The 25,541-nt window shown below is 40.8% G+C and overlaps 1 protein-coding gene across 1 annotated transcript in view; it reads left to right on the top strand.

The window, feature by feature from the left end:
* The window catches only part of TNS3 (tensin 3), a 118,398-nt gene that overhangs the window by 53,435 nt on the left and 39,422 nt on the right, over window positions 1–25,541 (top strand). The window contains exons 13-15 of the mRNA XM_088522387.1: window positions 21,143–21,315; window positions 21,679–21,790; window positions 21,880–21,963. Of these exons, the coding sequence (XP_088378513.1) occupies window positions 21,143–21,315; window positions 21,679–21,790; window positions 21,880–21,963 (369 nt within the window). The remainder of the gene's footprint in view (window positions 1–21,142; window positions 21,316–21,678; window positions 21,791–21,879; window positions 21,964–25,541) is intronic.

Below are 25,541 nucleotides of genomic sequence, written 5' to 3'. Positions count from 1 at the left end.
ACCTTCAGTCACATAACCTTCCCTCCTGGGTGTGCAGGTGCATATACCAGTAAGTGCTCCCAGCCGTCAGTCTGAGGCTCCTGCCTTCCTCATCTTCCTCCCTCTCGGGTGTTTGACCATCAAACTAGTTTAGAGGATGTTTGCAGTTAAGTTTGCTACAAGCCCAGTCGAGCGGCTGCCTTCATCACTCAGCCCAGGCAGGCAAACATCTTCTTTCTCAAGATCTGGTTATGACTCTACAGATCATACAAATTTCCACCTTTCAACCATACCTCGTGTCAGCATCATTATACTAAGGATACAACACATAATACAGACGAACATAGCAAATAGAAATAATAGCCCTAATAACGGTTTCTGCCCTCACTTAAAGCATTACAATTCTCCAACCCCCACTTTAAAAGATCAAATCCCCCTGCACCTCCCCCCAGCTGTTGTCAAGCCCTCAGCAACATCAGTCTCCTTGATCTCATTCACCTTTTCTTCCTTGGCCCCCTTTTCTAATTTTTCATGGCGATCCAGCAAGTCCTGGACCCAGCCGGGCTGTTCCTTAGGTTCGCCAGGGAGTCCGGAAGCAGGGGCACAGAAGGTGCAGGCGGCGCAAGCGCAGGTGGGGGGTTTTTGGCGATGGATCTCTGAACATCAGTGGTTTTCGGTAGTGTGGCGGTCCCGGTCCTGAAGTGCTCACAAAGGCCGCCATGGCTCCGGCGGCCACTTTCCTTTCTGCTTTCGTATCAGAAGTAGGCGACTCGGGGAGAGGAGGGTACGACGCAGTCGACCTTCTCTTCCTCCCCCACTGGACCCGGCACAGGGGCCACAGGATCTGTAGGTCCTACAGGTAAACTGCTTGCAGGTTCGGCAGGCTCACGATCCGTCGGTGGCCCTGTGGGTCCATCATCCTTTGGGTGATGGGGGGACTCAGAACTCCCTCACTTTCGCAGCTTGTCGGATGGTAATACTGGGCCCATGAACACCTCCTGAGAGGAAGTAGCCGCTTTCGTCGGCCCACTCTCTTAATTCGGTGACATGGTAGCCACAAGCACCACCGTTGCAGCAGCGCGTTCGGCCTTCATTTCCTTTAATACCTGTCGTACCAACCGCCACCCAGTGCCTAATTTGACAGCATCTTACTCACTTCTTCCCACAACTCTGACCCAATCCGGTCCCACGTGCGCATCTCAAAAGCCGCATTTACTGAAGGGATCAAATCCCGCTCACGGGCCCATGTCAATAGTTTCTCGAGTAAGGCCTTATCATATTTTAGTCCTCTCGTAAAAAGGACGTGTTGGAGGAGCTTAACCACTGCTTCTTCCTCAGAGCTTAGCGTGGACCCCATCTCCTCCCCAGCCGCTCACCTGTCCTGGGTGAGATTCCAAATTCATCTTTACGCTGGCGATTTTCCAGGTGCCGTGGCAGAGCCTGTTTCGGCTGTATCCTCCCGCTCCCTCGAATACCGCTGCTGGTAAGCGCTCCTGGAAGCCTTTGACGCGAGGGTCCCTGTTCGGGCGCCACTTGTCGACGCAGGGTCTCGAACACCACGGACACGATCAATGTGATCAAGCAGTGCCAGTTTATTCAAGGTTCCAAGCGTGCTTATTTGCAAGACTTCTCCAAACACGCGAGCACTTCTTTACAATGATTGGTTAAGACCCCGTGTCTATGCATCTAACTATACAGTGCGATAGGCTAACTAGCAGTGTCCACGTGTCCTTACATTTAATGACCCGTCCCCTCTTCCTGTTTGTCTCAACTCTTTGACTCCTTATCTGATTCTCCGCCAAATTCCTTATCTTTTAGTCAACAGTCTTTTCATCCTTTTCAGCTAGGTCTGGCGCCCTGACGCCTGTCTGGCGCCCATCTGCCCTTTCAGCTAGGTCTGGCGCCTATCTGCCCTTTTATCTAGGTCTGGCGCCTGTCTGGCTTGCTCACAGCATGACCACTGGCCTTCAGGAATCCCACATTTATATATATATATAAACATAAATCTTTTAAGATCTGGTGGATATGGCTCTGATTTAGATCTGTTGTGGTCGAGGTTATAGATCCTATCATCTAAAGCAGCAAAACCTAGTGGGTGCTGGCTTCTCCTTTGTTGCAGCTCTTGAATCAGCATTTTAATTTAGACTAAAAAATCAACAGCTGCTACTTCACAGGGTGGCAGGGAGTTAGGGATAAGGATGTAGGTACTGGAATGTAGTTAAAGGCAGCTGAGTTAGTTTGAGTGCCCTGAAAATTAAAGATTTATACTTGTGATTGATTAATCCCAAGTTTACCATGGACAATACGTTGACCATGAGTCATCAGTGTGCCCTTGTGGCCAAGAAAGCCAATGGTATGCTGGGGTCCGTTAAGAATAGTGTCTCCAGCAGGTTGAGGGAGGTGATCCGCCCCCTCTACTCAGCCCTGATGAGGCCACATCTGGAGTATTGTGTCCACTTCTGGGCTCCACAGTACAAGAGGGATGTGAAACTACTATAGAGAGGCCAGTGCAGGGCTACAAGGATGATCAGGGGCCTGGAACATCTGCCCTATGCGGTAGGGCTGAGAGAGCTGGGCCTGTTCAGTCTGAAGAAGAGAAGGCTGACAGAGCACCTGCTCAGTGTATATAAATACCTCAAGGGAAGGAGTGAGGAGGATGGGGCCAGTGTCCTTTCAGTGGTGGCCAGCAACGGGACAAGAGGAAATGGTCACAAACTGAAACCAAAAATTCCACAGGAACTTAAGAAAAGGATTCTCGACAGTGAGGGTGACAGAGCACTGGAACAGGTTGCCAAGAGAGGTTGTGGAATCTCCTTCTCTGGAGATCTTCAAAACCCACTTGGACGGAATTCTGTGCCACATGCTCAGGGTGACCCTTGCGTGTGCAGAGTGATTGGACTAGATGATCTCCAGAGGTCCTTTCTAACCTTAATGATACTCTGATTCTATGATTCTATGATTAAAATAGTGTCTTGAAGAGTTTCCCTTGTCTAACAATCACATGCTTTGCTCTTGAGTGGTAAGCAACAATTTCAACTGCTGGGACCTTTACCTTGCCCTTTGAGCATTTTCACTGTAATTAATGGTGCAACATACTATTGAACCTAATTCACCTTATAATCAGACAGTTCCCAGGAAACTTGACCTCATTCTACATCCCTGATCCTTGGATATGCAAAACCACACTCATCTTTGTGTCAGATCTGGCAACTATGCATTGGCTTGTTGGTTTAATAGATTTTCTCATGTATTCTCCTATCAGAGCGGGAGATCTTACTTGCACAGTGAGCAGATAATCAGTAATTACAGTGTGTAAAGGTAGTGGTGAGGAGACAGGACACTGCTGGAGGAAGGCAGAGAAGCAGAACTGCAATTTCAGCAGCTCTTAGACCAATAGAAAGGTGTATCATGAAACTCCTGTGAAATGTTGCAGTTTGAAAGATGTAGTGGTAGTGGTGGTGGTGGGGGGAAGGAGATATCGAATCAGTATCAGATTCACAAACAGTCTGTGGACCGTAGGTCCGATTGCCTTCCTAGGAGCGAATCGAGTTCCCAAATAGTGTGATCAACTATAAGCTCAACTCTGGCAGTATCGGATTCATGAACAGTCCGTCAACTGTAGGTCCAATCGCCTCCCCCCAAACAAGTAGTCAAGTTCGCAAACAGTATGATTTATTCAAATGCAACATTTACAAAGCAGGTTTCGGATGTCAGTACAGGAAATTCTCTACTAGAGCATGGGGTTTTTAGCTAGCTCTGATGTACAAATGTGCAATCATCACTCACCCCAGAAGATGGGAGAGGGCTCTCAGCCGCCTGAGGGGAGGAAAGGGGGATCAGCCCATCAACTGACCCAAGAGTTACAATGGATTCTTCCCTCCTCACTCCTTAGTCTCCTCAGGCAGCATCCCAACCTGGGGGGAGGGAAGGGGGCTCAGCCCGTTGACTGACCCAGGAGTTAGGATGGTTTCTTCCTCCCTCCTTTTCATCCTTAGTTCACCTTTTATACTTTTCAAGCTCCACATTCAGGTGGAGCTTGAGTGACTAGAGTCATACTTAATACTGTTGTTGATTGGTGAAAAAGTTTCTTGCTTTCATTTAAAGATACAGTCAATCGAAAATCTAGAGCGCATGCTCGGTGAGGGGTGGTCGTACCTCAGAGGCAGGTAACTTTTGTGATGGAGGTGTGGTTTTCACATTATAATGAGCAAAGTTCAAGCAAAGTTCATCTGAAAGGAGTGATTTGCCACCTTTGCTGGCTCAGCACCAGACGTGTTATCGTATATCTCCCATTAGACAGTCACTGTGCGGCTTATCAGCATCCCAGCACCGGGAGTGCAACAGAGTTTGGCCGCGGTGTGTTCACTCCGCTCCATCCTCTGTTGCTCCCCTTTGGAGCTGTGAGGAGGCAGATTGTGTTGCCCAGACAACCACGAAGGAGCAGAGTCCATATGTACCAACCAGCCTGGAAGTGGCAACTGTGTATCACCCCAAGCAAGCTTTTGTAATGCCAAAACTTCGGTTGGGCCCTAGTTTTCCTCTCAGTTCCTGCTTTCAAACAATTCTTCCACAAACAATTCTTCCACATTATCCACCTCGTGACTATAGTCACTCAAGACTCACATGAAGTTGTTTAGGTGTTAATATTACATGCCCTAAACATGATGCAGTTAAGCGAGTGGTTGCACATTGGTACATCAGATGGGGGGAGTTACAGAAAAAGGCAGGGAGTCTGGTTCTACAAGAATATATACAGAAATTATTGCAATTACAATAGTAAGTAATGATTATAACAAACTTTGTATCCACCCCGTGACTCCAGTTACCACTGTATATTGAAATTTAGTTTCAAATTAGAGTCTTAGTATATGGGACATCAATTGGGTCATCCGCCTGTAAAGGAGTAAAAACTGGGAAAAAGCTAGGAGGAATGTCAATTAAATATTTTTAGGGCATTGCTCCTAGACTAAGATTGGGGAGATCAGGATTCTCCAGCATTTTTTTGTGTGTACTTCAGTATGTCAGGCTGGACTAAGTCACATTGACTCAAGACCCACAAAAAGATTTTGGCATTTCGCATGATTTACTTTGGGCTGCAAGAGTATTGGGCAGCTAGATACTGTGGAGGACCTGATTTTTTTTTTCCTAGTCCTCCCATCACAGCATCTTTAAAGGATAGTGTTTAATTAAAAATACTTTTTTTTTTAAAGAAAATGTCTTCCTTCCCAATAAAAACACTTCTAAAATGTTGCCTTTATGTCTGCTGAAATGTTATATTTTGATTTTTATGGGTACTAGTGGGTACATTGTACAGAGGATACAGAGTTTTGTGGGTACATTTTACAGAGGTATGAGATTGACTTTAATCTACCCCAAGTCCCAAAGGGTAAAACAGTATGTGTATGTGGCTTGCTGCCATCTGTTCTTGAGACTAGAAGGTCAGTAGCACATTATGCTTTTCCAAATGCTGTAGGGTTTATTTATGTGTATATCTGGATTTGTCCGGTCTGATGTAAACTGAATCATTTATACATGACATGCACAAAACAAAGGGAAAAAAACAATTTGACTAGTGGCCATATAGGCAAAGTTAATTAAAATGACTGAGACTCTTATTGACTTATAAATGAACTTGAAGATTGAGAAAGACCTGAAATGTTCTGTCCTTGAACCTTTTGATTAACAGGGAGCTTTCTAACCACAAAGTGAAAATACCAGTTACATAGATCACATGAAAATACCGGTTACTTAGATTACAGGATAATTTTATGTCTCCTCGGAATCCAGATGTTGGTCACAGAACTGAGCACTGAAGCACAGATACTCTGATGCAGAGCACTTCAAAAACGTAAATCCAGAAATGTAGGTCCAACCTCACAGTACTGCCTAGCCAGATAACTAAATAAAGGAAAAAAAAAAAAAAAAAAACAGCCTACTTTCTCGGGAGACTCCTAAGTCTCAGCTACATGAGAAAATGGCCAGATGCCTCGAAACAGCAGAATTGGTTTGTTTTTGATGGTGGGTAGGAAGTTTGCGAAACAAGGAAATGCTCTTTATCAGCTCCCATTTTCAAGCGTGCTTGATAGTTCGCTTGTCTGTGGGGATCAGAGCTATGTAGTATCAGACTGGAAGAAAGGAAGAGAAGCAGCCTAAGGGCGTGCAGAAATCTCAGGCTCTAGAGTTTCAGTCTGCAAACCTTACACTTAGTAAGGTCTGTTTTCATACTCCTATTGAGAATTAGTGCTTCTGTGGTACAATTAGTAAGTGCAAGATATATCCTCTTTACTTACCAGGATAAGTGTCAAATGTTGGGCATGCAGAACAACAAAAAAGTTATTGAATAAAAACAGAGCTCACTGTCTATGATAAAGTCAGAAGCCTATTCCTGTGTGCACGAGAACAAAGAAATATCGTGGGAAGTTCCTCCCCGGATTTGTTAACTTTGCTTTCCCTCCTCAACACCCAGGTTCTTTTTTCCTGACTGCTTTTCCCTACACATGCAGCCACATGCAAAAAAGATGGAAGTGCCCTGTGTGGTTGCAGTAAAAGGCTGTAATGATGTTATACTTAAAGGAAAGACAACCGTGTTTTAAGGGCTGATTTAGCTTACTCGGTAAAAGTAATCTGTTGCTGTTGTTTTTAGCCAGTGTATGGTAGCAGAATGCAGGCCACCTGCATTAGCTCACCTTTGAGTAGGCTTGCTGAATGGCAATTAGTCAGGCAATTAGCTGTTGCTCCGCCGGAGTGTCATCAATAGCACAAAACTATTCTGGCTGCCACAGGGATAAGGAAATAGCCGTGAATTAAGATAACGAATGTAGCAATTGTTCACTTACCAGTACTGGTTGCTTTTGGCCAGTCTCTGTTCATTGTGCCGCAACAGTCCTTGACCTAAGGAGAAGGGCTGAAAAGGACTTAAGAAGATTTGCGTGAGTGTGATGGAGTTGGCAGGTCAGGGCTTAATGGCCCTCAGTGTGATTGCAAGGAAGTATGAGCTATTCAGAGTAGCAAGCAAATGGTGGTGGAAATGAATGGGACTGACCCACTGTGAATATGTGTGTGTCACTTTAGGGTTGACTAATGAGAGGATGGCAAGGTTATCTGGCTTCTCTCATATGTGAGAAGGAGAAAGACTGTGTAAAAAATGTTTGCCTTAAGGCACATGCATATTTCCAAAACACTACAAGGTTGAAAATAAAAGTTGAAGAACTAAATGTTCTTGAGTTGTCTGGAAATATATGTATGCTATCATACATTCTTACCTCTGTTCACTTGTATTCATTTGCACGGATCGATTGACAGGTGGGCTGGAACATTTCTTCTTTCACACTTTTCACATACTCTTCTATATATATATCCATTACATATGCTCACTAGTTTTACGTGATCAAGACTATATCCTTAGACTTAACTTAGCAAAGTTCTTCAACCCATTTCTCATTCCATGGAGTCTCCTTTTGTTTCACTCACCCCTGTAGAACATTTCCTCATAAAATGTTGCTTCTTCTATAGAAACAGTAGGCCCGGGTTTCACAGCTCAGTGTATGTAATTTACAAAATCACGGAATGGTTGAGATTGGAAGGGCCCTCTGGAGATCATCTAGTCCAAGCCCCCTACACAAGCAGGGTCACCTAAAGCACGTTGTACAACATTGTGTCCAGGTGGGTTTTGAATATATTAAGAGAAGGAGACTCTACAACCTGTCTGGGCAACCTGTTCTAGTGCTCTGCTGCCCTCAAACTATAGTAATTTTTTCTTATATTTAGACATAACTTCCTGTGCTTCAGTTTGTGCCCGCTGCCTCTTACGTTATCTCTCTCACCACTAAAAAGTCTGGGCCCCCTTGACACCCTTCCTTCAGATACTTATATGTGATTATAAGATCCCCCCTCAGTCCTTACTTCTCCAGGCTGAACAGGCCCAGCTCTCTCAGCCTTTCCTCATAAGAGAGATGCCCTGACCCCTAATAACTTCATAGTCCTGGACTCTCTAGACTCGTGCCAGTAGCTCCATGTCTTTCTCATATTGGGGAGCCCAACACTGGACTCAGCTCTCCAGATGCGGCCTCACCAGGACTGAGTAGGTGGGGAGGATCACCTCCCTGCTCCCAGGTCGCATCTGGACCTGCATATTTTTTATAGTTTGTATAAGCTGCGGCATGTAACTATAGACAGCATGATGCAAAGTACCAGCTGCACAGGTGATAGACTTCTGAGTGCTGTCCAAAATCAAGTCTTAGGTTAAGTGCTGATTGTTTTTGAGAATAGATAAAAGCAAAGAGTGATATTTGAACATCTTTTGCTAGGATAACATTCTTGCAATTACATAGAACTCACTATTAGAAATTTATCATTTCTGTTTCTTTAGAAAATCTGAGAAAATGAGAAAGATTATGTGACCAAGCTAAGACAAAACGAATGAAAACACGCATTTGACATACGAGGATTTAGCAAAGGGTCGCTAGTATTCATTGCCATGACTAACAGATACAATCTATATAGACAACCATGAAAGAATGAGGGACTGTATTTACTTAGAAGCTGAAGTTCTTTTGTTATTCCTGGCTAATTCCAAATGTCGTCTTTGTGCAGGAGATACAATCACAGAATGGTTGAGGTTGGAAGGTGCCTCTAGAGATCATTTAGTCTAACACCCACCCCGCTCAAGCAGGGGTGCACGTTACACACGATCATGTCCAGGCAGGTTTTGAAGATGTCCAGATAAGGAGACTCCACAACCTCTCTGGGCATCCTGTTCCAATGCTCTGTTACCCTAAAAGTAAAGAATTTCTTGTATATGTCATCTTAAGCTATGCTTGGGTCACTTGACATTCATACCTTCTTAGGTGTAGCAGAGAAGGCAAGACAATATTTCTGGATTTGGGCTGAAGAACTTTAGTGAAGCAAGCAAAAAAGAAATGTCATCTGTAGAAAACAATCAGTGGTAACAACACAGAAATATTGTTGGCACACTCTTACATTAAGCAGATTATGCAGTTTTTCACCTCAGTATATAATTGTGCATCCGCATAGACAAAGCCCTCTTCCTTCCCTCCCTTGAAAAAATCCAAGCATCTGGAGACATGTAAAGTGAATAAAAAGGAGATGTCTAAATATCTAATTACAAGTGTCTGGAACATCTTCAGAGGTCTTTGCTTTATGGAAAGATAAAGCTTTGTAGACGGTCCAAATTACATTATCATAAATCATGATACAATGTATTTACAGTCAAAGGAGAGGGAAGAAATAATTGCTTCTCATAGCTTATATTTTTTAAAAGACATTGAGCTATTCCAAATGCTCAGTTTTATATTCCATGAAAGAGCAAACTTAGCCCATTTGAAGCAATTTATAAAGTGACAGGAGAACAAAATTTGTCTCTTACTTGCAATACTTGCACTAACAATACAGTAGAAGATTGTAATGTCCATCGCAGAGGTAAATTTTTGTACCTCAAGTAGTGTAAATTTAGCAGTATTTAACTGCAAGTTTCGATGGAGCCTTTACATATTTTTTTTGCTTATAACAAAAGTAAATCTAAGGATTAGCATGGTTAGATAATAGTTGCTAATTTACTTCCTCAGTATTTTGCCCAACAGCACAAAATCGGTCTACGCAGAAGCTATTGTAAGATTATATGTATATAAGTAAAAGAAAAAAAAGTATTACTAATGGTTTAAAAGTGTTGTTTCCATTGATCATTTTTTCCTTTTATGTGCTGTACCTTACGTATTATTACTGTTGTGTTATGCATACCAGTTAATCTCAACAGTTCATAAATATTGGTTTAATGCTGACCACATTGATGCAACTTTTTTTCAAAGAGGAAAGCTATCCTAACTAAATTCAGCAGTATAGTAATTTCAAATTAAATTTAATAGTCATGTGTGTGTTCCAGAAATTTTATCAATCACTGTAACTTCCAGGATCTGGGTGTGAGAGCAGAATGGTTATGCCATCTCTTTATTAATCTGAAGGTAAGAGTTCAAATTTTCTAAGAGACTTTTTTGAAGACTATCCACAATTAATCAAGTGGAAAAGGGCCAAGAAGATAAAGTGAGTAGGTGTATGAAGCTACTGTGTCCTATGTTGACAGATTTGGGGGAGAATGTTGACCTTTGCTGTTAGGCTACTGGATTTTCAGGAGTTTGGACTCTGCTCCCCATTCTAGGTAAGCAGGAAGGAATATTTTGACTTATGAATCATTATTAAGTACTAGGGCTATTTTTTTATCAAGAATAAAGAGATTTTTTCTGGCTATGGAATATATTCCTACATTCTAGAAGAAATGGACAAGCAGTCCTGGAGGTTCCTGCAGAGTGTCGACGATAACTTTTTGACGCAGGTTGTGGAGGAGCCGATGAGGAGAGGTGGGCTACTGGACCTTGTACTATCAAATAGGGAGGGACTTGTAGGAGATGTTAAGGTGGGGGGTAGCCTCGGCTGCAGTGACCATGAGTTGGTGGAGTTCAGGATCCAACGAAGAGGTGGCAGGGCTGTAAGTAGCCTTGCAACGATGGACTTCAGGAGGGCCAACTTTAGCCTCTTCAGAGACCTCCTCGGAAGAATCCCATGGGCTAGAGCTCTAGAAGGTAGGGAGGCCCAAGAGAGCTAGTTAGTTTTCAAGCGGCACTTCCTCCACGCCCAGCAACAGTGCATCCCTGTGTGTAAGAAGTCAGGCAGAGGGGGCAGGAGACCTGCATGGATGAGCAGCGAGCTTGTGGCAATGCTCAAGCAGAAGGCGACGGTATACAGAATGTGGAAAAAAGGACAGGTCCCCTGGGAGAAATACAGGAACGTAGTTAGGGAATGCAGAGGTGCGACAAGGAAAGCTAAGGCGCGGTTGGAATGCAATCTGGCAAGGGATGTTAAAAATAACAAGAAAAATTCCTTCAAATATACATCAACAGCAAAAGGAAGATCAGGGAAAACGTGAGTCCGCTGGCAGACAAGATCGGCACCCTGGTTACAAATAACACAGGAAAAGCAGAGTTACTGAATGCCTTCTTTGCTTTGGTGTTTACCAAGGGCAGCCCATTAGAGCCCCAGGCCCTAGAGACAAGAGAAGAAGCCAGGGGAGAGGAAGACTTTCCCTGGGTAGAGGAAGATTGGGTCAGAGAGCACGTAAGGAACCTCGATACCCACAAATCCATGGGCCCTGATGGGATGCACCCCAGAGTTCTGCAGGAGCTGGCAGATGTCATAGCTAAGCCGCTCTCCATCATCTTTGAAAGATCCTGGAGAACGGGGGAGGTGCCGGAAGACTGGAAGAAGGCCAATGTCACGCCAGTCTTCAAAAAAGGCAAGAAGGAGGACCCAGGCAACTACAGGCCAGTGAGCCTCACCTCCATCCCCGGAAAAGTGATGGAACGGCTCATGCTGGCCGTTGTCTCCAGGCACATGGAGGACAAGAAGGTGCTCAAGAGTAGTCAGCATGGATTCACCAAGGGGAAATCTTGCTTGACTAACCTGATAGCCTTCTATGATGAAATGACGAGCTGGATAGATGAGGGGAGAGCGGTGGATGTCGTCTATCTCGACTTCACCAAGGCTTTTGACACCGTCCCTCACAACATCCTCCTGGGCAAGCTCCAGAAGTGTGGGATAGATGAGTGGACAGTGAGGTGGATTAGGAACTGGCTGGTTGGCAGGGCCCAGAGAGTGGTGATCAGCAGTGCAGAGTCTAGCTGGAGGCCTGTAGCCAGCGGGGTCCCCCAGGGGTCAGTCCTTGGTCCAGTCCTGTTCAATTTATTCATCAATGACCTGGATGAAGGCACAGAGTGCTCCCTCAGCAAGTTTGCTGATGACACGAAACTGGGAGGAGTAGCCGATACCCCAGAGGGCTGCGCTGCCATCCAGAGGGGCCTGGACAGACTGGACAACTGGGCGGTGAAAAACCTCATGCAATTCAACAAGGCCAAGTGCAAGGTCCTGCACCTGGGGAGGAATAACCCCAGACACCAGTAGAGGCTGGGGACCGACCTTCTGGAGAGCAGCTCTGCGGAGAAAGACCTAGGTGTCATGGTGGATGATAGGTTGACCATGAGGCAGCAGTGTGCTCTTGTGGCCAAGAAGGCCAATGGGATCCTGGGCTGCATTAAGAAGAGCGTCTCCAGCAGGTCGAGGGAGGTGATCCTGCCCCTCTACTCAGCCCTGGTGAGGCCCCGCTTGGATGCAGTCATGTGTCACGTGCTCTAGGTGTGTGCAGGGGGTTTGGACTAGATGATCTCTAGAGGTCCCTTCCAACCTTAAGCATTCTATGATTCTATGAAATGAGGCATAAATATAACACAAATTCAGTGAATTCTTATGGATCTCTTTGAAACAGTATTTTCACAGAGATATGAATCTGGAAATTTGAGCATAAACAGAGTCTTTAATTAAAATGTAAATGCTGGAATGTTTGTTTGTCTTAATCTTGTAAATTGAGGTAGTCTAGGTTTGTTTTCAAGCCATGTATAACCCTCACTATTCAACAGTGAATTACTGTAACTCCGCATGTAGATGAGAATTTATACCATGACACTTACATCATGGTATAGTGCTGCTGCTGTATAGCAGATGTTAGTATTATGTCATAAATTCTGTTTGGCTTAATAACAAGCTATTTTCCAAGTAAACTAAACAGGTAGAGTGCAGGAACCAATGTGTAGGAAGAACAGCTATGGACGGAGATGCCAGCACCAAGTGACCAATTCATTCATATTTCTGTCCAAGCAGAAAACTCGCTGTTGTTTATGGGCATCAGAAACTCTATACATTGTCTATCTGGTAGCTCTCTGAAAGGATGTGCAAATTAGCAAGCTCATCCTTAATATGCTGCTAGGCTAGATGAAATCTAAGAAAATTTGGAGGCAGGAGATGGGTTTTGGCTCCATGGACTTGACATTACATGTCGTAAGGCAGAATACTCTGTCATAAACCCATAATTTTGTTTCAAATGAATCTGCATTTACTTGTCCTTCTTCAGCACAACTGCGTTTAGCTTAAGCTCTGTCTTGCTACCTTTGAAGGTGTTATTTTTCCTTTAAACTTTTCACAGTGATTATAAAACTGTTGCTAAATTATTAAAATTGATTTTCTTGGTTTAATTGTTTAAGCACTAAGCTGGCCTTTAAGGCTGATCGTTAAGTGCCTCCTAGGAAAAGATTACACTTTGTAGAAGACAAACAGTGCCAGACAAGCACATTTTTTGATGTGGATAATATTCTAGTAGCTTTTTGGGGGGGGGGGAGGCAGATCGATAGTTTTCTACTCTTTTAAGAGTTAATGTATGGACTTTCCCCCCACACACTTTGGAATTGTTAAACTTCCTGTTAGATTGAATCTCCGTGTTGGATAGTAATGGGAGACAGAGTTAACGCAGATCTCTCTAAATTGCTGTATAGACAACAGCATCTGGTATTTCGGCAATGCTAACAGGATTCTCCCCAGAGTTGACTTTCAGCCTTCATAACTATGCTGAGCTCTGCAAAGGGGGCAAGAGAAAAAAACAGCCTCATGGGAGTCTGCACAGTTCCCTGCCTGAGACAACCCATAGTTTTATCAGCCTGTTGGCTGAACTGGTAGACCCTCTCCTATGTTCTGCTAGCTTTCAACCTAGGTTAAAGCAGTTAGACTTTTTCTAAGATGGTTCTTGGAAGGCCAACATACGATATGAAATTTCAGTTAATGATACTAGGTTCAAATCTTGATACTGCTTTTTAGAAAAACAAATATTAACCAAAAACAAACTGGTTACCCATTTAGTTATAAAATTACAAATAAAAAGATGAAAAACTTAATAAAGCACATGATGAATTGCTAACACAGCAATATATTGGCCTGAAATACAGATAACAATAAAGTGTTCCATGATGTTGCAGTTTGCTTTTTTTAATCTAACACCTTCTTCTTCTCATTAAGCTTTGACTATAACTAATGAGTGTAGATCTGTCCTAATTTCCGAAAGATATTCTAAACCAAAAAGTTCTTGAATTTGAAAAAGAATTTGGTCTTGAATGTGAAAACATTACAGTATGACTCCTGTCTGAAGCTACATCCCGCTGATTTGATACCATCTGGCATTGTCTAAACTGCTCTACAGTTGGTTAAAGGCAGTATCGGCAAATAGAATTGCTTTATAAGATCGTTAATCACAGACTCTTTGGGGTTGGAAGGGACCTGGGATATCAAGACTAATGTCCTGCTCAAAGCCAATTCAGTTAGATCAGCTTGCACAGGGCAGTGTTCAGTTCAGTTTCGAACATCTCCAAGATTAGCAGTTCCACAGCATTTTGGGGGACCTACTCCAAGGATTGACCATTCTCCTTACGAAATTGGTTTTCTTATATTTGATCAGAATTTGCCCTGCTTCAGGGGCAGCAGCTATTATAGCAGCTTTTGTAGCAGCTGGTTATTGTAAGAAAAGACACACGGAAACTGAAATCATTTGTAAGATTAAAAGACATGTTAGAAAATTTAATTCGAAACTCCAAACTCCAGTTATTAAAACAGAGGATAGTCTGATTTAAACCTTTTAGGTCCACTTGCCAAGTACATGATACATTTTCCTTGTGTACTTGCATGATCTAACACAGCCATTACCAGTTGTAGGTTAAAAAAAGAACTGAAGAGGTTCTTGCCACATGAAATACTTAAATCCTTTGGCAGACACCAAGGAAAGTCTATCTTAAAACTCTTGGAATGTGTGTGGTTTGTAGCTTTCTCCTTACAATAGTCCTGACTGTTATATAAATTCTGCATTTCCTTGATAATTGCAATTAGGATTTTTTTTGTAAAAAGGTATTTCCTAGGACTGAAAGAGAGGTTGGTCTGTTGCATCCTGTCAGCCATTGCAACTTCTCTGACTGTAGGTATGTGTAGTCATTTGTAAACTATGTAGGACTTATGTAAACTTTCTTAAATCTAAGCCAGGGGCTCTGAAACAATGGCCTGTTCAAGCTGTACAGCCAGTAAGGAATTTTGTGGCCAGCATCTGAAAACTATTATTTTCTGGTTTTGTTTCATAGCTTAAGTCTGGGGCTGCTTTGTGTATGCTGTGACAATATAGCTAGCCACAGCAAAATGTTATTAGTAGACCAAGTCCCCTAATATAATAATAGGATAAATTGGATTATGGTAAATAATATTTAAAACTTACAAGCGTCATGGGATTTCAAGATTTCTGCTGTTGTTTATTTGTTTTATAACATTATATTTTGAAGCTAGTAGCATTAAAAAAGTCAGAGTTCATCCAGAAATCTTGCTGTAGCTTTCTGGTAAGAACTTGAATACTGAAGACCGAAACTCTTCACATCATTTTTATTAGTCTCTCCATTGTGTTTGCCTTTATTTTATATTTTGACAATTTTTTAAGCCATCGTATGCTTCAGTATTTTTTAGTGAATAAGGACATCTTGCAGAGAGACAGGGCCCTGGTGATACTATCCACTGTATATGGAACTTTATGTTCCTGAGTATTATTTAGGACCACAATGCTCCTGATGCTGTGATTCTTACTGAATGGACCTTGATGCTGCAAAGAGATTTGATGAAGACGTTTTCGTAGAATCATAGAATTTTTAAGGTTGGAAGGGACTTTTAGAGATCATCTAGTCCAATCCTCCTGTACACACAGGGTCACCTAGAGCATGTGGCACAGGATTACGTCCAAGTGGGTTTTGAATATCTCCAGAGAAGGAGATTCCACAACCTCTCTTGGCAACCTGTTCCAGTGCTCACCCTCACTGTCAATCAATTTTTCCTTAAATTCCTGTGGAACTTTTGGTGCTTCAGTTTGTGGCTGTTCCTCTTAGCCTGTTGCTGGCCACCACTGAAAAGAGGCTGCCCCCATCCTCCTCACTCTCTCCATTGAGGTATTTTTAAACACTGAGCACGTCCCCTCTCAGCCTTGTCTTCTTCAGGCTCAGTAGGCCCAGCTCTCTCAGCCCTACCTCATAGGGCAGATGTTCCAGGCCCCTGATCATCCTTGTAGCCCTGCACTGGCCTCTCTATAGTAGTTTCACATCCCTCTTGTACTGTGGAGCCCCGAAATGGACACAAAATTTTATGGAATAAAGATCATAATGTGGATTCCTGGAAACTGAATTTTCTTGGACAAAATTCTTGTTACAGTTATGGAGTTGAGGCTATGTATAACTTACTGATTGCTCAGAACATCCTGTTTATCACCATTTACATGACTGTGACAGGTCTCAGGTCTAATCTTTCTTAGGTCCTGCTAATAGAAAAGATGTCAGTGAATTACCACCCAAAGACAATTTGTGCAAGAGATGGGGTGAATGTTACTTCTCTGACTGAACAAATCTGGGGAGCCACAGAGCACCTGGAGGAAAAGTTGTCTTTATTTACGTTCGTCTGTTGAGAGAAATGTAGTAATAGAATGTTATTTTTAAACCATTTAAGAGGTTTTAAATTTTCTTAGAAAGAATAACCCTACTTTTCCAGCCTAAAATAATTTTTTAGGGTTGATCTGAAGCCCATTGACAATATTATTTGCTTTGCTTGGCTTTGATGATGCTCATATTACAAACAGTAAGGTTTCTTGTTTTAACATTGATAGCAATAATCAACTAACTGCAAGCTAGTGTATGGTCTTTTGTTGAAAGGGAGACATTTTGGATCGTTTTCTTTCAGTAAGTAATAAGAAGAATTGACTGAACTTCTGAAATATAAGGCTTAGGCTGTGATTTTTCATTTCACTCGTTTCATGCTATGAAGTTCAGTGTCTATAATCTCACTAAAGGATTCTCTCTCTAAACTTAGCAAAATAAGTCCTAACCTTCTGAAGGTGAGATGACCTGATGCCATGAATCAGTTAGATTAATGTACAGGTAACGTATGTTTAGATGGATTCGGTAAAGTGTAGAATCAAGCACTTAACTGGTGGAACAATACATCTAAAAACACGTATTTTGTACTAGAAGATCTTTCAGGTACCAGCACCATGAAGTAGTTATGCCCTGCCTGATCAGTAACACAACACAGGACAGGAAAGCCATCTGAACCAAAAACATTATGCACAGTAGATACGGAAGGCACTGTGTGTCCACACTGGGAGCAAACCTCTACTTATTCCATAAGAGTGTTTCAGTCCTAGGTTAAAGCGATCTCCTGTATGTGCAAAAACACTAGTATTGGTTTTCCTTGACTTTGTCAGTTCCTGTTTAAGTGTGTAATTTTGTATGAACAATGATAATTCTGTTTCAAGCGTGGCTCACTGAAGTCTAGCAGTGCAGTGTGTAAGGTAAGTGGTGCTAAAGAAAACGTTAAAAAAGATGGAATTTTTTAAAAATGAGGAGCAAATGCATCTTTAGTTTCTTGAGACTATAAATTTAAAGGCATTTGCCTTGTTGAGAGGCAAGTACAAATCAAGGAAGGTTTTTTAAACTATAAAAATATGATTTGTGATTGTTTTGCTTGTGATGGAATGGGAATGTAAGGGAGTTTCCTACATTATTTTTGCTTGATGTTTATCATTCCACACAGATGACCATAAAAAGATTTTATAACTTATTATAAGGATCATTCAACCAGCTTTTCCTCCCTCTCTTTAGCCTCCTTAACCCCCATGCATGTTAGGTAAACACAAAGTTTATTGCATTTTTTTGGTATTTGAAATAGGGTAATGGTATTTTTATTTTGAAAACTGTAGATTATTTTAAAATATCACTTATATGCATTTCTTAACTGAAAAGCTTGAAAATACAAGTGAGAGGAGGAAGTCCTTAATCTGATTTGCATAAATCAATAATAATAATAGTATAGTTTAATAGCCCTAGTCCCTCATTTGGTTTTCTTAATCTTGAAGGAGAGCAAAAAATAATTATTGTTATAACATAAGGGACACTATGTGGCCTTTGGATTATGTAAGTGAATATCTGCTAAATTTTTTTTTTCTTTTTACAAGAAACCAGGATAACATGAATTTAAAGACTCTGAGCTAAGAATCATTTTTATCCTGGTTTGATTCAATCCTGCTGCTTTTTCACAGCATTAAAAAACAAGTTGAATAAGCTTTTTTTTTGTTTAAAGGTTTATTTAACATTCTTTTTAAAAAAATCTTTTCTTCAATAGAAATTATGATCAAAAATATAGAGAAAGACTGTTGAATATCTTGATGTAATATTCAAATCTTTAAAGGGGACTGTGCCTCTTTATGTACAAAATAAATCCCATGCAGGCTGTGCATGGATCCGTTGCCTTGCTCCCAAGTGGAGCTGGGCTTGAGTCTTGCTCACAAGCTTCATGGATGAAATGGAGACATGTAGGCATCATCTTACTAGTTGTTATGGTAGCTGAAAGCAAACATGGACCATTCCAATGCTTTGTCTCATACGTTCAGTAAACACAAAAACACACAACACTTGGAGAGTATGATACTAGATTTATAATGAATGCAATAGTTCTTGTAGTTAAGTCAGGGCAACTACTCATACATAGAGTACTGTTGAGAAGTCCACTCTAGACAACATTTCTAGCTTAGCTTTGTTTTGTTTTGAATATTATAAATATCTTCCAAAAGTGCTCCAGGAAAGCTCAGCAGCTAAAGAAACCAAACAAAGACTAACCTTTAACTGCTTGCCATATTCCTGCTAGCGATAGCCGTCTGACATGATAAATATCTAATGTCTAATCTCTAGGAATGTTATCATTTGTTCTTTAAGGAAACCAAAATTATATTTGTAGCTCACAAGGGTAATGCAAAATGCTTTCAAAGTAGTAAACGTGCTCCTGGGATATTTATCAAGGTCTGCCAAAGCTTTAAATGGAACTGTAGGAACAGAAATGAATGAGCTGTCTTCTAGTTAAGTCTTAGCTCATGATGCTTTATATTATGCGCCGTAAAAACAATTTTTTAATCAATAAATAAAATCATCTGTTGCCTTTAATGAGGCAGCTCTGAAGTACATTCTTAGAAGTATTGAGCTAAGTATAAGTCATTTTTTGCTATCTTCTTCATGTGGCTTTCCATCTTAGATGGAAGCTCATTGCTTTAAGCTTTATTTCAGTATATCAGCTCAAGTTTTCCTCTCTATCACCCAACATTTCCTGGGAGTTGGATACACAGCGTATTCAAAGAAAATGTCCACTTTTCCTAAGATACCTATTTGCAGCTTTCTGAGAACTGAATTAACAACATCATAGAAATTTACACTCTTCATAAGTATATGAATACTACAGATATGAGTGTATAAACACTGTTGATGATGAAGCCTTCTTATTGCTGTTCCACGCGAAATCTGCTGTACAAGTAATGTCTGCTGTTAGCCATCTAAAAGACAGGCATTCCATCTCAGACCCTTGTCTATGTGGCTGCGTTAAGTAGAAGAGAGTATTTGGGGAAAAAAGAATTCTGTACCCTAAAAACTTGGTTAAGAGTAGAGTGAATCCCTCTTTTGTGACATTTCTCTTGCATTACCTCCTATGAAGGAGCTCTGAATCTGGGATCACCAGGCATCACACTGACTTTGAGAAGTTTGAAGTTAAATAGAGTGATATTCTCTCATTCTTTGTTAAAAATTGCCCTCCATGAATGGCCTTTCAGTATCACTTAAGAATAGTTTGGATGTTATTTGGTATTTCATGTCCTTTGCTGCCTTTCAAGACTTTGTTTGATGTTTCCTACCTGAATTCTTGCCTGGAAGACCATAGATAGGGTTTCTAGTCAGAAAAAAAAAAAAAAAAAAAAAGTTTTGTGAATTCATAACTTAAAAACAAAATTTCAACTATATCTTTTTCCAAGAAGCTTCAAGTGTATTTATATTGACTAGGTGAAGTAAGTAATTGGTTGAATCTAGATCTAGAAGCTTAAACCTATAAGTGGAATTCTATTTTTTTTCCCAACTCACTGAAGTTGGAATTACTATTGGACTGGATTCTTGGAAGTGTCTGATTTTGTAATTTTGCAGGAGATATAATAATGTTTTTGGAATGAATCCCTACTTGCCAGTGAATCCACAAAGAAGCAGCATATATATTTCAGTGCAGAATCTCATTTTAATTCTGTACATCTCAGAGTGAAATCCCTGCCTATCTTGAATAATACTTGCCTCCTGTACAGAACTCCTGTACAGAAATCTGATTGTGTATTAATGCACAATGATGGTGTATTATCATAGGGAAATGTAAAGTCTACCATAGGAAAGGCAATTCCACTGAATGCCAGATTTTGCACCGTGGTTACTGTCAGATTCTTTACTTCATGGTTTACTTTGATAAGAGCTAATTCTAGATATTTGTGGATTACACAGACACTAAACACTAAAATTTTTGTATTACATGGACACTAAAAACAGAGAGAATCTGAAATGCTGCTACATGTGTGTACTGTGCTGCAGTTCCATGGTAAAGACCACAGAGGAATCCTTTCGCCGGTGTCCTTTTTTGTTAACTTCTTACAAAGGGTGAAAAAATTGACTGCTGCAGGACTTTTCAGAAAGTGGCTGTCGGCTGCAGTGGATGACTAAATAGAAAGTCCTGCCAATCTGACAAAACTCTTAGTAGCAGCTTTGACAAAAGTACTGCTTTGTTCCCCTGAATATCTCAGACTGTTCTGCGGTCTCCGCTCACTTTTCAGTGTCCCACTGCCCAGACTCCCAAAGGTTGCAGCTCCCCTGCCTGCATCATGTCCAATTTCTGCAATGGAGCATGGATGCTGAGTGTGCCACAGGAGGTTTATGAGGAACTGTGTTCAGCTCCAAGTTCATAAGGGTCCAAGGCTGCACCAGCTAAACAAGAAGCTGCCCTTGGAAGGGGAAGAGCAGTCCTGGAAAGCTGCTGTGATTTTGCTTCTCAAACCTGCTGGGTGTTTTTAAGACTGGAAATATCGACAAGTTCTCCCATTTGGCTGCCCATAGTGGCCCCCTTCGGCAGGCTGTCCAGCAGCATGAGCCAAACCTCTTTTGCCAAAACGATCAGCAACAGCAAGTCTGATGCTCGCCTGCTCTGGAGATGAGTGTCCTGCAAATATCTGTGTCTGCAAGGCTAATTGCAATTCCCTCCCTGCCTTCCCCTGTGATTTTATAAAGCAGTTAGGAAAAGATCTCCTTCTAGAACAGAACCATTAAAGTTACAATAGTAAAGTGTTTGCTTGCACCAACTCTAATAATAATGAAAAAATAATTCGTTAATTGGTTTATGTATCTGGTTACAGCAGCAGATTTGCAAGATGATAATGCCCCAGGAGGAAGGATCAGGAAGCTGAGTGTTGGGCAGTATGACAATGATGTCCCTGGGCAGCCAATGTACACCAAGTGTGGATGGATGAAGTCTCCTGCTGCTGACCAGGCTGTAAATCCAGGATCGCGAATTGCTGTAGGGGAGACCAAAGAGGTAAGCAATAAAGAATATTATCTATTCATAAAGGTTTAGCAAAATGAAAGGCCAATAGGGCCCTGCATTCATGTTCAGTGTCCAAAATCTCTGTAGATCAATTTGCATTTGGGTCCTGGCAATAAGAATGAATGCCCATAGTTAGCTCAGAAGCATAACTCGGTGTTGCAGGCTGTCCTGCAACATTACCCTCAGTATGTCATTTTTCCATACGTGATTTCAGTGTTCCAAGATCTCTCTGGTGGGCAAGTGGATCAGATTACATGGAATCATCTAAAATCTGATGATGAAAACTACCCCACTGTATTGTACAATAAAGTGGGAATTTTCGCACTGTAATTTTGCTCATTGTGCCCTTCCTAGATGGCATGTTACCAAGATGAAATAGATGGAGGAATCTACTCCCCAACCAAAATTGGAAATGAAGCTGTCTCATCCACACCAATGTTTCCACTATCACCAGAGACACCATATGGTAAGGAAATACTTGCATTTTCATTCTCATAGTGCTATTAGCATTTTATCTATCATTAAAGAGTAACTTTACTTTTCTGCCTCTTGTAGTGAAAATGCCTCCACTATATCATCAACATATTCCCTCCAGTCAAAAGACCAGCAGCCCATCTGAGCTGTACAGAACTGGTCTTGGTAAGAACCCCATGCATAAATGATTTGAAACTGAAATGTGAGTGAAGACAACTACCAAACAGTAGTTATTCCTTTATAAATATATGGGCATGCATCTACTGAACGTAAATATATGCAGCTTGGAAAATAGAATTTGGCTGCAGAGACTTGTAGTGGTCTGCTATCAAAATAGTACTGTCAAGACATTTGATTTCTTTGTGATTTTTTTCTTGGAGTTGTCTCTGTGTCAGCAAGGAGAAGTGAGGAACATGGTGTTAACATTCTTGTGCAGCTGGCAGCAGGTGGTGGTAATATCTATTCAATTCAGGAGGTTTTTTAGTTGAAAGAATGAATGTTCAGGGTTTTCCTTGTTGTTTGTGGCTTATTTTTTGCTACAACACAGGTTGTAAACATGCAAGCTTGGAAAAATAATAGATAAGTATATAAGTAGTGTTTAAAGGATTAGCATGATCTACCTATGAATTGCCAGTAAAGAATTCCTTCTGTTTGCCTTAACCTTCTACTGCTAGCATGATGGTATATTCTTCACAAGTATCCTCTCTCTGAATCAAATTCATGCATTATTTTTGCTACATATATACTGATAAATTACTGTCTTTGTTCTATTACCATTTCACTTGGTTTGAATACAGAATTTCCGTATGTGTCATGTTACCTGTGTATAAGTGTATAAATAGATCAATGCAAAAAAAAAAAAAACCTTTATATAGTGTCATGACTTAACTGAAGGCAGCTCAGCTCCCTACCACTCCAATTCCATCTCTGATAACCAGAGTGCCTTTTGTTGAACTGTTCACATAATTCAAAACTAAATGTGTATGTATACACACATACACACACACACATATAAATACACCTTTTTATTTTTATATATGTGTATAAAATTGTATATAAAGTTCTAAAGTATACTATATTGCCTATTCTGCTCATAGAGCAGAATAATTCTCGGAGTTCTGCTCCGAGAATCATCTTCTCAGAGAAGCTCTTGATAGTAAAGTTTCTAATAATTTGGACATGGCCATTTTTGATGCAATAGTAGCTATAGTCTTGTGCCTTTAATTTTGGGGGAAAAAAAAAGGCCTTCTGTAATTTGCTTCATTTAATAGGGAAAGTAAATAACATCAACACAAAATGAAACTATCTTTAGTAATAAAGCAATCTTCTACACTGTTCAAGACATCAGTTTATGGTTCAGTTGCTGTGGCTTTGACATTTACTCTCTCAGCTCTTAAACAATTCAAAGTAAATATACTCCTGAAGTCAGCTTAAGCAAATCAATTACAGTTTGCTTACCTTGAAGTCATCTACTGAATATTTTGTTTTCTTGTTAAATGATTTCCAGTGCTGTTGCTAATAGCTGGGACTTGCACTGGAAGGATTAAAGTGTTTTTCAGCATATTTCTCTATTTTTGTGGGTGATTATCCTCCTTAATTCCAGGTGCTGTCACCTCTTAAATACTGGTTTTAGATTCTCGATTAGATACACCTTGAAAATAATGACTCTAGCTTAGAAAGAGCAGAAAAAAAAATCTCTCTTGGAACATAAAAATAAGGATTCTTTTCTGCCCCTTTAGAAATGGCTCTCAAAGTTTCTTATGAGAGAGGTGGAAACTCTGTGCTGAGTCCAGTTGACAGAACAGGCTCTTTCTGTGTTTTGATGACAGTCTTCTTGCTTAGAGACAGTATGAGCATGAAGATGGGTAGAAAAGAGAACTGACAGACAGGTAGTTCTTCTAATATGTTATGTCTGCTTTCTGTTTGGAAATGATTGTGTGTTTGTTTGAGGTATTTAGCAAAAGCAAATATCAAGTAGAGAGGGTCAAGTGTTGGACTGTAGGATTCGGGCCGGAATATGTTGCACATTATTAAATGGTGTTGCAGATGTGCTTGTTCCCTGATACTACTTGGTTCACATTTTCAGGTCACAGGCTCGATGGTGTTAAATGAACTGATTTAGACTCTTGTGTAGCTTACAGTTTTTGCAGTAGATCACTGAATCATAAGCATGGATAGGCTTGTAACTGCTGCGCTTCTTGATATAATAAATATCTGGGGATATTTATTATGCCTATCTTGCCATTGGAATACTGAAATACAGTTGGATGTCCAGAAAACATGCAATATTCTATTAGTGAACATCTCTAAGAAATATTCATTGGGCAACTCTCCTATCATTGCACAGAAACTTCTTTGTAAAAGGCAATGTTAGAATCCTACCTATATAAAAATATTCTTTTTCTTTCTTTTCTCTCTTTCTCCTTCAGTATTCTGCTTTATTTTCATATTTATATCTACAATATCCATTTACTGTATTTGCTTGCTTAAGCATCTTGTCCCTTTGGCAAAAGCGAAGTGGACATCTTACCACTACCATTCCTACCTATCCCTGATTCGCAGCCAGAGCTGAGAGCATTATGTTGGATGTGTTGGATGAGGAAAAGAATCTGAAGGCAACAAAAGGACATTTTGTGTGGTTAAGACTCTTCTAATGCACATGCCAAAAGGACAATGCTAACATCATGATATAAGCTGCAAATAATTCTGACAGCCCCTCATTTCAAGTACTTCTTTTTGCAGACTTCTTGTTCTTTGAAACACTTCTTTTGGTTTGTGTAGAAGTCAGGAAACAGATTGACTTATCTGGAGATATTCCACAGGTTGAGGGCTTTGGAATCATGGCAGAAATTTCTACCATTAAGATGTTGTTTGTCCCTTTTATCTGAGTTCAGATATCACTCGACCTCAAAATAGCTTTTTTTTTTCTGCATGTTGGCTTTGCTACTCACCTGTGTTCCAAGTATCAGTGAGGATTCTATCACATTCTGTTTTCCTGTGCATCTTCTGTTTTTATTTCCTTCCCATTTCCTGGTATATAGCTAACTATATTTCAATATAGTTAGTACTTGGCATATAAAGGCAAAACTACAGTCTAGAAGATTGTTTTTGCAAAAGTAATAAATCAGTTTATTTTTAAAGAATAATATATATTTTTTGTATGTAGTACATTCAAGAATTGCAATGGCATCCAGTCTTCATGTGTATCACATGGCAAAACTATCTCTTCTGCTGTGCTTCTGTGATGAATTATTCCTGTTCACTGCGTGCCTTATTTCTGGAATGTATTTAATTCTGATTCTTAAACTATTTATTCAAGTGAAAGGCTTTCATGCCTTCCATAGAACTTGACAAATCCTGCCTCCAGAAACCTTAATTTTCTTTGCTGTGGAGCTTAGACTGATTATCTGAAAGACAAATCACTTCTTAAGACAAGCTTGAGCCATCTATAAATTGCTTGGTTTTATAAATATCTCCCCAAAAAAGAGCAGGATCCAAATAGTGAGAACACAGATAGAGTCTCCTGGTAACATAACAGCTCAGAGGCAAGTACTGTGCACCAGTGAAGGAACAAAAGCCCCATTTGTAGGCTGTTTTGAAGCTTATGAAGGCATTCTTGTCTTGCACAGCATACAGCTAATTGAGACCTTTGTATAGGGAAGCACCAAATAAAACCATGGCAAATTCTTTGCAGGGAGCTGAGCTCTGGCTCTCCACTCCATCCACATTCAGAGACTTCCTTA

This window comes from Tinamus guttatus, unplaced genomic scaffold (assembly GCF_059628265.1).
Source record: "Tinamus guttatus ecotype Peru unplaced genomic scaffold, ASM5962826v1 Tinamus_guttatus_pri_ptg000151l, whole genome shotgun sequence".
Classification (NCBI taxonomy): domain Eukaryota; kingdom Metazoa; phylum Chordata; class Aves; order Tinamiformes; family Tinamidae; genus Tinamus; species Tinamus guttatus.
Note: the sequence above shows the minus strand (reverse complement) of the source record. Positions and strands in the feature narration are given on the sequence as shown.